Genomic DNA, 12,613 nt, shown 5'->3' with positions numbered 1-12,613 from the left:
GATAAGCTAATGAGAAAAGCTAGCTCAGCGCTTGGCAATAGACTGATGTCATTGCATATGCTACAATATGTAATGACACCTGCTTCACAGCTTCCTGGTCAGCCAGAAAATCAGCTGTAGCAAAGCCTGGTGCTTATGCTGACTGCTCTCCAGAACTGAGAGCAGATCTTTTGTTCCCAGAACACTTAGACTTTTTAATACTCTCTGATACTACATGTATGGCATGGTATTTAATATGTTTTTCTTTTAATATCTTTTAAAAAAAACTATTATTTATTACATATCTGTAGGTGCATTTGTGGTTGGTGCTACTGGATATGTAAATTTCCCTTTTCTGCATTAATAAAGTATCTATATGTGCATCTATCTAGAACGCAGACATGTCTGTGCAGAACCTGCACATGACAGGAAGCTGCAAGCAGACAATGAACTGTGAGCATTATCTGCTGACTGCACACACATTACCCTTTACAATACTCCACCATATGTTCTGGATGCACACACACAGAGACACCCACATCGAAGTAATAGGCTTATGTCTGGGCATACAGTAATCTATGTTGGGATGAAGGATCTTATACAGACAAGACATCACATAGCATCTTGTGAAGGTGGGATAATGCTTTAGAACAGCTGTTTACACTCAGACCCACATGCACACATTTAGATAACCCAATCAAGCAAGTCAAACTAAACACACACTCTATCCTGATCTGGAATGTAACATAATGTGAGCTGTGTTTATGGGGCCTCTGAAGTGATGTGATGGAGTTATTGTGTGAGTGTGAGCCTTGTGGAGTGCCTGGTGCAAACGTCAGCTATACCTGCCATAAACTCACTCCCTTGTTTCCATGGACACCATCAGCAGTGAAATATCAATGAGTGACAGAAGAGGGTATGAAGGAGGGAGGAGGTAGGGAGAAAAGCTGCCAGCAAAATGGGGAGTGATGAGATGGAGTTGGGGAGGAGATGGAAGACTGTGTAAAGGCATTTCTCCTTTTGCCAGACTTTAACTCTGTCTCACCAGTTAATGAAGACATATGGCATAATTCAGAGTGTGCTTGTGTGTGTGACAAAAGATATAAGGTGAGTTGTCCGGAAATGTTGAAAATTGCTGGTGGTAAATACTGTTTCTGTACTTGAAGCCAGTAATACACAATTAGTAAGGTCATCATAACAACTCAACCACCCAAACCCTCACCCTGCCACTTTTTCAACTCTATCTCTGCTCTTCTTTGTCAAACCCCCTGATGACCAGATGGAAAGAACGAGGGAGGAGGGGGAGAAAGCCGAGGAGGAGGGGAAACAGAATGCAGATCGGAGAAGGGCACAGCGGACAAATCTTTGATAGTCCCTGTCAAAATGCTGGCAAGGACGAAAGGGCACACACTCACATATACTAAACAACTATCCACACTAGTAAGGATATTTAATAGACAGGAGTGTGAAACTGTGGATGTTATTTTTTTGTCTTACCTTTGTCCAGTAACTGGTTAAGCAGTGAAACATTGGAGAAGAAGAAGAGGTAAGCAAACATCTGAGCCTGGATCTCCGGGTGAACCAGGTAACCGTGCAGAAGCTCCTGTGCACTCTGAAAAACCTGCAGACACAAAGAAATCTACTTTTTAGAACAGAAATGTCAATACCACTGATGCTTTGTGACATACAGTATTCTACAATATACTGTATATTCAGTCTGTTCTATGATCGCTGATCTGAAGACACTTGTAGCAGTTTTACTTGAATTTGATGAGTAAAACTACCACAAGCACCCAACAATATTGATCATTAACCAATTTTCAGTTTGAAAGAAAATAGGCACAGTTGTGTGCTGTGCTTCTTTAGAATATGTTTATTTGTTTTATTTGTATCATTTCCTCAGAGTTCAAGAGTGCACACTTCTACATTTATGACATTTTGTTGCAAAATTCAATGTGGTTTCTGTGCAATGACAATAAAGTAAGTCTAAGTCTGCTGTATAACTCAGATGCTTACCTGCAGGACTCTGCGGACAGGTTCAGGAAACCCGACACCTCCTTTCCAGCAGGGCTCAGAGCTGTCGACTGGGAATGGATTACAGTCTAATAAACCAGGCAACACCACATAAAGAGCCTACACACAAACACAAACATGTGCCATGATCAAGATGATCTCAATCTATCAGGAATGTTCAATACAAGGATAATATAGACAATTTATGTTTGCAACCAGCTCAGTTTTTAAAACGTAAAGAATATAGTGCCAAAGCAATAGTGACAGAGAACCTTAGTGATATAATAGACACACTGCTGGAATGTGTACATGATAACTTCCTCCAAGATAGTCATAGCCTCTTCATTGGCTGTTATGGTCGCCGATAACAACGACTCCTTTGACCCTGGACAGAGATGGCAAGAGACACAGGGACCTTTAAGAGGTTGCAGGAAAAAGGAAAGTGATGCGTACAGATGTGTCATTTCTGCTGCATGTCTGTGAGTAATGACTCCTCAGCTAGGCCATTTCCACTCATCATTCAGACTGAGTGTGTGGTGTGTTACCTTGCAGCGTCTCTATGCTGTGTGTGTAGGCTGGCGCCCTTTGCTGGATAAAGTAGAGGATCTCAATTGAGTTTGACATCCAGAAGAAGATGGTCTGCAAGTCTGGGATCAGGTCTGAGATGCTGAGTAAAGACAAGGAGGCTGGGTCCTGACTACACACACGCAAGGTGACGCGTTACGTTGTTATGAAGACACAGTGACACAAACAGCATACAGACAGTAACACATAAGTACACATTAGTTCTTTCTATGCAGCATAAGTTAGAAAGCGATACTCACTGCTGAGCTTGCTTCTGAGCCAGCTCCTTTGTCTTCTCCTGCAAGCCACACACACACACACACAGAAACCCACACCAATTAAGTTCCCATTAAACTTGCAGGATCTGCGTAGGTGAATTACACTTCTTTTAATGCCTTAGCAAGCTTTCTAAAGAAACATCATTGACATTTACAAAAGCCTGGCAGACTCAGAATACTGAATTTACATAATTTAATTCTTCATAAATGCCTTTGAAAGCCTGTATGACACTTTTGCTAGGTTTAACTAGTAACTCTAAAATCTGATCATCAAATTTCCAAAAGAATATTTGTTTGAATTTGATGCTGTAGAAACATATGAAAAACAATTAGCTTTTATTCTGAATACAAACTCTGTAGCTTTATATTTCCCAGTTGAAACATTGTACTACAAACACAAAGATTTGCTTTGTAACCAATAGCTAAATCCTTTTTTGCCATTACAGCAACTTAATGGCCTTTATAACTGCTTAGTAACCTAATGTGTGTTCTCACTAAGATTTGAAAGACTCCTTCAATGATTTCTATATGAAAACATACATCCTAAAATTAAAACCTCAATTAATCTAGGTCTGACATAACATTGGCCACTTTCTGTCTCATCTCTACCAGCAGTTCTGAGTGGAGGCATGGCCTTAACCAGAGTCAGTGAATGCTCAACAACAACTTCATTTAATGAAATAACTACGGTACAAATAAGAGGAAACATCTCAGAGGAGAATATGTGTATGTAAACTTCTGGTTTCAACTACAATGATCAGTTAAGGTACAGAGAAATTTCTATGGGGAAAAAAGTAATAAACAAAAACACACTAGGATCTAGTATAGTTTGAATTCTAGATCAAACTATACTAGCATTCAAACTATGCTAAAATAAAGCATGTTGAATGCAAGCCTATCAGGGTATTCCTCTAATCTGGGATAAAAATGTACAATTTCACCAAAAGAATAGTCCATGTACTGACACCAACCCATGCAATGGTTTGGATTCGACGGACGATCTTCAGCAGCAGTTTGCCGAAGCTGCCAGGAGGGAAGGTCGATGCAGAGTGTTGTATACACAGACACAATAGGTAGGCAGGCGTCAGCTTATGGTCGTCTCCTGGGTGGCAGAAATTTAAAAAAGAAAAGAATACTATTGACTTATTTTCATGTTGAGGTGTATATCCAATCTACACATTCATAATGTAATCATCACAATATTTATAGACACATGCAAACTCTTCCTATATGAGAATACGGTGATGTAGTTGACAAAATGGGAGCATATAGTTAACTGTCATGGATGAAGACAAATACTGTGTGACTCCTGTCTTTTTTAGGTAGGAAGACGTCAACCAAGCTGACACTAGAGAGATGTCACTTGTGTATTTGACTTTCTGTAACTTTCTTTGCTGGAGCCCGTTTTAGCATAAAACAGAACTAATTGTTTAAAAATCAGAGGTTTGCTTTTTCTATTCTGCAGGGCAGGAAAACATAGGCACCAACGTGAAAGGCATGATTACCAAGTTCCTGATGCAAAAAGTACATTTTTATGTTTTGTCAAAGTAATTGCTGCCATCATTGATTATCAAAATTAGTATCAATACTGATATCAAATATAGACTGATTTAGAATTCCTCTGGGGAAACAGTCTATATTTGATATATGAAACAATTAATACAAATATTTTTGCAATAAATAAATAAGCTAAGCCAGATGTTGTGCTTACACAAAATAAAATAAATAAAATTCTAAAAAATTGTTTCTAATCTGTGTTTAAAGGGTTACATAAAACAATACAGCAATAATTCAACACTGTGCTGCAGTCTCCAAACTATCCAAATCTCAGAGTAGAATTCTTCAAAAAAAATTACACATTTTCATATTAGACAGGATCTCAGATTCCACTAATCACTGGATTCATTAATAGCATCAGACATTTCTTTCCACATCATGGTGCCAGTATTGTGATAATTATCTTGTAAGAATTTTTGAAAATCTGTTCAATACAACAGAACTAAAAAATATATAATCTAGGATTTCTTAACACAAATACTTGAACCATTTAAAGCAACATGTTAATAATCTAATTAGACATAATACCATTTAATCATTATAATTGTATTAATGTCATTATTATCAATAGTAATACATGAATGATAAATTCTAGAATTGTGCTGCTCAGGGTGGCAGCACACTGGAGTAGCTCTGCACTTATATTGAGATTATTTTTTTTAAAGGTACTGACCTCCAGGTTCAATGAGAGAGACGATTCTATTCAACAGCTGGTCCTCATGAGCTTGGTCAAACTCCAGCTGTAGCTTTCTTTTTTGACCTCCTCCTCCTCGTCCTGCTGTTTCACCTCCTGACACCATCCCAACACCACGAGGTTTCACCAGCTGTGGCTTGAAGCTACGTCTAACTGCCGGGACACTAACCACTTGTGCGGTTTTGTCCTTCAGTACAGAACCGCACATTTTACAAGTCTGAGTCCCATCCTCCCCCTCATCTACCCCTGAATCATAAAGCTGCCCCAATGTGCGCAGCCGTGCCAAGGTTTGAGCAGGCAGGGGCTTGGCGCCCGTGGGGTCCTTGTAGAGGAAGATGTAATGTGCTCCAAAGGAGAGAAGGTCGCCATGTCGCAGCGTCGTTGTGCGCTCACAGCGGGAAAAGTTCACCAGCACAGTGGCGTTGAGTACAGGCTCAACAGCTACACAGAAACGGTGACTCTCTGTTAAATCGTCTCCCTTGTTGCTGTTGGTATGATGATGTGGTGCAGGGACTCGGCGCAACCGGCAGTGGAGAGGAAGGATGTCAGGTGAGAAGAGGCATATGTTGGGGCGGGCTGATGGGGTCTCCTGACCCACTGTGTGCTGCTCTCTGTTCAGAAGATAAACCAGGCAGTCCTGCAAAACACAGAAGAATCATTGGTACATTTAGGCCTGAAAAACAACTCAAATCCCCTGAACCTTTTTATATTTTGTAAAAGTAAAACCATAAACCTCAATGTATTATATTGGAATTTGTATATGATAGACCAACACAAAGTAGTGCTTTGAGGTGGAGGGAAAATTGTAAATTTTTCATCATTAAATCTGAAGTGTTACTTCTTTACTTTGGTATCCCTGAATAAAATCAAGTGCAACCAGTTGAGTTTTACACATTTAAACAAACAGCGGACACTGTTCATTATCCAAAAGTGTAAAAGAGTAAAACCCAACTACGGCATTAATCAGAGAGGCAGGATCTCTGGAGGAGCTGCAGAGACTCACGTCTCTTGAAAGGATCACTATGACTCATCCACTTCACCAGTCAGGCCTCTTAAAAAAGGCAGCAAGAAGAAAGGCATAACCCATAAAAAGCCCCTTTTGCAGATTGCCATAAACCATGTAGGGATCACAGTAAAGATTTTGAAGAACATGATCAAATCAGACTGAACTGGAACTTTTTTGGTCTAAATGCACTTTATATGAGGCAGAAAAACAGCACTGCACATCACCCTGAACACAGTTCACGATAAACTGTGTTCAGTTTGGATGCAAAAAGCAGGTGGAACCATCATGCAGAGTGGATTCTTTACTTCCACAGAACTGAATGCTGATCAGCATTGAGTTGGGAGAGTTAGAAGCAGAAGACTTGAGACTTGGGAAAAAGTTCACTTTCCAGCAGGACAATGACATGGAATAGTTTAAACCAGGGGTGCCCAAAGTCGGTTCTCGAGGGCCGGCATTCTGCATGTTTTAGTTCTCTCCTTGGTTGTACGAACAACCTTTTCAGCATGTCAGTGTTCTTCTTAGGCCTTCTAACAAGCCATCATTTGATCCAGGTGAGTTAAACCAGGGAGAGAACTAAAACATGCAGGATGCCGGCCCTCGAAGACCGACTTTGGGCACCCCTGGTTTAAATGATACTAGAGAGGTGTCATTTACCAACAATCTGATCAAACTCAAAATCTATGTAAAGACTTGAAAACTGGTGTTTCTCCCCATCCAATCTGACTGAGCTTTACCAAGTTTGCAAAGAAAAATTAGCAAACATTTCAGTCACTATAAGATCAAAGGTGGTAGGTGAGAACCCCACTAGACTGACAACTGAAATAAGAGCAAAATGTAGTTCTGCTAAATGTTGACTTGACTTGGGCTTAATACAAATGTTTAATATAAATGCTCGTCACACCTTTATAAAAACTGAGAAGAGAATGTTTTATTTTCCTTCCACTTCACAATTATGGTTTATTTTGTGTCTGTCTATAACAGGGGTCTCAAACTCCAGTCCTCGAGGGCCGCTGCCTACAGTTTTTACATGTGCCACAGGTACAAAACACTGGAATGAAATGGCTTAATTATCTCCTCTATGTGTAGATCAGTTCTCCCAGTCTTGCTAATGACCTAATTATTCTATTCAGGTGTGGTGCAGCAGAGGCACATCTAAAAGTTGCAGGACTGCAGCCCTCGAGGACTGGAGTTTGAGACCCCTGGTCTACAACATAAAATCCCAGTAAAATACATTGAAGTTTGTTGCTATAATGTGGCAAAATGGAAAAAAATCATGGTATTATGAACATTTTCATTATCTTCACCTGCCGATTGAATCCTTGTAGCAGAAGAAGATGGGGGGACTGGTAGAGAGAGTGCCTCACCCCTCCTGCTCCCTGACTGCCCTCTTCTTTCCTCCGGTTGCTGGAGGGTCCGTCACGTTCTCGACCCCTCAGTGGCCCTGGCAAGGTGGAATAATATCGTTTGGGCTCTTCTCCCACTCCAAGCTGAACATACAGAGAAACGTGTATGCATTTATGTTGTTTGGTGAATAACAGATAATCCATCATCCAAACTGGGTGTGAGCAAGGGCCCTACCTGATTAAGGCTTGTTTCGCTGAGGCTGCGGCAGAAGGATGAATTGCTGGAGCGGGGCAGGGTCAGTGTCCCCTTAGCCCTGTTCCTCTGGAGCTTCCGGGCCTGGGCATTAATATCTGTGAGGCAGCAGAGAGGAATAACAAGCATGAGAACAAGGAGGGAAGGGAAGGACAAGGAGGAAAACATGTAGAGAATAAAGTGAAAGGAAGACAAAAGGATGGGAAGAGCAAAGAGGAAGCTTTCTATGATTTGGGGTATTTTGTTATTAACATAAATGCTGAACACATGCGTGAACCGACCAGATTTAAAATAGTTTCCTAGGTATTAGTGGCACACAGAGGTGTGACCAAGTCACTGTGTTGCAAGTCTCAAGTAAGTCTCAAGTCTTTGTCCTCAAGTCCGAGTCAAGTCTCAAGTAAAGACAGGCAAAAGTCGAGTCAAGTCTCAAGTCAGGAACCTTTAATTTCAAGTCATTTCGAGTCGTTTTTATTTTATTTTTTTTTATTTGCAATTATACATAAAATTCAAATAATAGACCATTTGTTCGTTTTAAAATATGTATTTATCTCAAATGATAGAACATGTGTAGCTGAACACAAAGTATAAAAAACATTTTTAAATTGGACCACTTTATTGCCCAGTTCTGTTAAACTTGATATTCAATAAAAAAAGAGGAAAATGCTGACATTTCCACAGCACAATACAAAGAACCATAACAGCAGTTTTTTCCTCTTTTCTCTGACCTGTCAAAACAATATATTGTCAATATAATTTCCCAACGTAGATGTCTTCAAATACACCAACCATCCTTAGATGATACTAGACCCGGCTCATCATCATGATGGGACACCCTGTGTTCAGGTCCAGAATCTGCTTTCTGTTCCGGAGCCCCACTCACTATCCACCGGCTTCCTGAGCTAACACGGTGCACATTATTTGTGGAGGCATTTGAAGGACCGGATTTATGGTAAATAATCACCAATTTAACCCGGAGTACACATGCTAACACGAAGTTAGCTAAAGTCAGCTATCTTACAGCAAAAGAAAAGTGCCACCTACCGATCTTTGTGAAGCTTCAAATGCCGGACAAAGTTGGACGTCGTGGCATCTCCATCCGATATTCTCTTCTTGCATGTTTTACAAGTTGCAGTTCGTTTTTTAGTCGAAAGTTCATAACCTACGTAGCCAAAAGAAATTACTCGCGGAAGCATATTCGAGCGGTTATTTCGTATTTCGTTCCCTGAGCTCTGTAGCTTTGCCGCGTTTTTTTAAACGTCCAAATCCTGTTAATTTGATTGGTTGTGCTGCAGCTACGTACACATACATACATAAGGAGAGAGGAAAACCATAGTGACGGTCTGCGCATATTGATACGGAATGAGTGAAATTAATTAATGACGCCACTTTATAAATAATGTGTTTTAAATTTTAAGACTTTGAGTAAAAAATATCAAGTCTTTTCAAGTAAACAGCTTCAAGTCGAGTCAAGTCCCAAGTCAATGGCATGAAAGTCAAAGTCAAGTCCGAGTCTTTGAGCATTTTTTCAAGTCAAGTCTCAAGTCGTGATTTTAACGACTCGAGTCTGACTCGAGTCCAAGTCATGTGACTCGAGTCCCCACCTCTGGTGGCACATGTATAATAACTTATATGTAAATAAAATAAAAGCATAGGTGAGTAAGTGGTAAAAGATGAAGAATCACAAGAAGCAGACAATGGTGAAGAATGTGCAAAGGTGAACAACTCCCCGTGAATCGAATACAGAAAATCTATGGCCAGGCTATGTAACACCCACACGCATCCTAACACACTCTACAGTGGCTTGCTAAAGTATTCATACCCCTTGAACTTTTCCATACTTTGTCGCATCACAACCACAAACATATATTTAATGTAAAAGACCACATTAAATTGGTATACAGTTGTGAAGTAGAAAGAAAATTAAACATTCTTCAAAATTTTTTTTACAAATAAAAAACTGAAAAGTGTGGTGCGCAAAAGTATTCAGCCCCTCTGAGTCAATACTTTGTGGAACCATGTTTTACTGTAATTGCATCTGCAAATCTTTAAGTGTTTGTCTGCCAGCTTTACACATCTAATGACCTGAAATTTTTGCCCATTCTTTGCAAAACACCTCAAGCTCAGTCAGATTAGATGGAGAGAATTTGTGAACAGTAGAATACAGATCCCCCTTTATGGGCTGCCACCTTATCATGGTGGAGGAGTTTTAAGTGTCCCAATGATCCTGGGAGCTTTACTGTCAGGGGCTTCATGCCCTGCTAGAGTGACCCAAGGCAGATGGGTCTTAGGTGAGGAATGACCCTCCACATGGAAAACACCAGGTTCAGGCATAAATTCAATGATTGACTTTGTCGTCGTCTCATCGGATATCTTGGACACTCAGGTGAAGAGAGGTGCGGAGCTGTCCAGTGACCACTACCTAGTGGTGAGTTGGCTCCGGTGGTGGGGGAGGATGCCGGTCACACCCCAACGTATTATAAGGGTCTGCTGGGAACGTCTGGCAGAGTCTCCCATGAGACTGAACTTTAACTCCCACTTGTTCTGGTGTTCACATGTTCCGGTGGAGGTGGACATTGAATCTGAGTCAAACCTGCTTTAAACACTTCTCCACATCTTTCTTAATGACCTCTGCTGTGTTACTTGGACTTCATGATGCTATTTGCTCCCCAATATTCTCTTAATCAACCTCTGAGGTGTCACAGAGCCGATGGATTTCTACTAACATTAGATTACACACAGGTGGACTCTATTTAGTCATTTGAAGAGAAAATAGGCTGAATACTTTTGCACACCACATTTTTATATTTGTAAGAAATGTTGACCTTTATATTTCATAGGAATGTAAATCGATTTATGTTTGTGGTTGAAATGTGATGAAATATGGAAAAGTTCAAGGGGTATGAAAACTTTTGCAAGCCACTGTATGTCACTGACTTATGGGGGGTGACAACGCAGGTAGAGGTGGTCTTCATGGAAATGACTGACAGCCACCCTACCTGAGGCCAGTCCCCACCTTTAGAGCTGGACTGTACCACCCGACCAGACCGCAGGGGGGAGCTCCTGTGTTTGCCCAGCCCAGACCGACCCATTAGAGCCGCCAAGAATTGAGGGGTTCTGGGCCCTACAGCAAGGTGGAAGGGGTTAGGAGGGAAGTGGGGGGCTGAGAAAACAACCCCACACCCAAACACCAAGAACAGAATTTGCCCCCAAACACACAAAACCTTTCACACAGCACATGCCACAAGACGTACATGCAGAAAGAAGTGAGACACATAAGCAGTTACTACAGAGAGATAATGTAAGGTGTGGCAGAATTTTACTCTTGACATAGAAATGCCAAATTAATTTAAGCAAAAACAAAAATCATGAAGTTAATTTGTGCCAAATCTATGTGAGTGTGTTTAATGAATGGCTACAGGGTCAGAGGAGCTGGACTCGTTCTTTCAAAGTTGCAGTCCACATGGCAAACTGGCCATGACTGTTCAACTGCAAGTCTAAAAGTCATAAATGAAACTTGTGCTGCAATTTTTATTAATTTAGCCAAGGCTTTTAATAACATGAAACACATGGGTTTCATTGACAAGCTTGGTTGCATTGCAGTTTCTGGTAAATGTATTTCCTAGATCTCCAAATATCTCGCTACCCATGTTTGTGAAATTACAGCATTTTATTCTCTCAGCTACTCATGTTGTTTTACATGGATCAATCCTTAGTACCACCATATTTTCCATCAACATCATTAACACAATGGAATCATTAGTGCATCTCTATGTGGACAACATAGTTGTCCACAACAGTGGTTGATCCCCAGATGCAGACAACTTCAGCTAAGTTTTAGTGGGATCCAAGAGGACGTCTCCAAGTAGCACCTATAGTTAAACATCTAGGAGATGAAAGTCATGGGGTTTGATAAGATAGGCTGATAACCATAAAAAAATGCTATTATTTTAACTTTTTTTTAATAAAAAAAAAGACAAGAAAAAAAAGAAGTTTTATCAACTTTAGTGGCGTTTATTGGAGAGTAGATTAACCCAAACCACAGCATCCCTCAGAATTCCCTAACCCCCCCCCTGTCCCTCCTCAGCTTGGAAATGATTTCCATTAATGCACAGTGTCAGCTTGCATTCCAACACCATCAAAGTGACAAGTAAAGCTGAAACCTAAACATTCACAGAAAAACTGCTCAGTTAACAGCAGAAGTCCCTGTGTGAGCATCTCTTTGGCACAAATTAACTTTCACAGAACAAAACTACTGAAGGATGACCATAGCTCAGGTTGGCAATGAAAGTTCTACAGTATCTTTAAATTGTGATTTATTTTATTAAAGTGTATGTGAGAACAAACAATTCACACATGAACATGCACGCTCCCACATACACCAAAGGGGGAAAAAAAAAAAAGATAAAAACTGCTAACAGAACAAGAAAAAAGTCCAGGCTGGGTGAGTTTTCTAAAAGCTAAAACATAGAGAAAAGGTTAGTGTGAAAATAAAAACATCAAAATGTGATAAGTGAACAGATGTTTTTTCATAGGAAGCAATATTTGCTGTTATGTTATCATTTGCTCTTTTCTTTGACAGCATTTTAAAAAATCAGATCACGTTTCAGAATGTTAAACCAACATCTCACCTTAGAACAACAAAGGATTTTACATGATGATACTAATCATAGGATAAATGTTTTGAATGAATCCAGCAACTACTGAATACAGCCTACCAAATAAGATGTTTCAGTTTCACCCAGAAACAAACACAACTTTGTTCATACATAACAAAAATAATTCTAAATGGTAGAGGGAAAATCAATAAAAAAAATAAAAATAAATGTATACATTTTGAAAACACTGATAATATAATGTACAGATAGCTATTTAGGAAATTAACTTCTTTCAGTCACTTTTTAAATTCTTGTATTCATTCTTAACTAT

The 12,613-nt window shown here is 40.0% G+C and overlaps 1 protein-coding gene across 7 annotated transcripts in view; it reads right to left on the bottom strand.

The window, feature by feature from the left end:
* The window catches only part of radil (Ras association and DIL domains), a 33,891-nt gene that overhangs the window by 13,552 nt on the left and 7,726 nt on the right, over nt 1-12,613 (bottom strand). For 5 of the 7 annotated variants that reach the window (XM_028017071.1, XM_028017072.1, XM_028017075.1 and 2 more), the window contains exons 5-14: nt 10,701-10,808; nt 7,670-7,785; nt 7,396-7,578; nt 5,065-5,722; nt 3,806-3,936; nt 2,817-2,854; nt 2,538-2,689; nt 2,265-2,377; nt 1,996-2,112; nt 1,477-1,600 (exon numbers count right to left, since the gene is read on the bottom strand). In XM_028017071.1, coding sequence (XP_027872872.1) covers nt 1,477-1,600; nt 1,996-2,112; nt 2,265-2,377; nt 2,538-2,689; nt 2,817-2,854; nt 3,806-3,936; nt 5,065-5,722; nt 7,396-7,578; nt 7,670-7,785; nt 10,701-10,808 — 1,740 coding nt within the window. The remainder of the gene's footprint in view (nt 1-1,476; nt 1,601-1,995; nt 2,113-2,264; nt 2,378-2,537; nt 2,690-2,816; nt 2,855-3,805; nt 3,937-5,064; nt 5,723-7,395; nt 7,579-7,669; nt 7,786-10,700; nt 10,809-12,613) is intronic. The other 2 variants (XM_028017070.1, XM_028017074.1) reach the window with 2 other exon arrangements.

Source organism: Xiphophorus couchianus, chromosome 5, assembly GCF_001444195.1.
Source record: "Xiphophorus couchianus chromosome 5, X_couchianus-1.0, whole genome shotgun sequence".
Classification (NCBI taxonomy): Eukaryota; Metazoa; Chordata; class Actinopteri; order Cyprinodontiformes; family Poeciliidae; genus Xiphophorus; species Xiphophorus couchianus.
The sequence above is the reverse complement of the archived record's forward strand: the minus strand, read 5'-3'. Positions and strand labels throughout refer to the sequence as shown.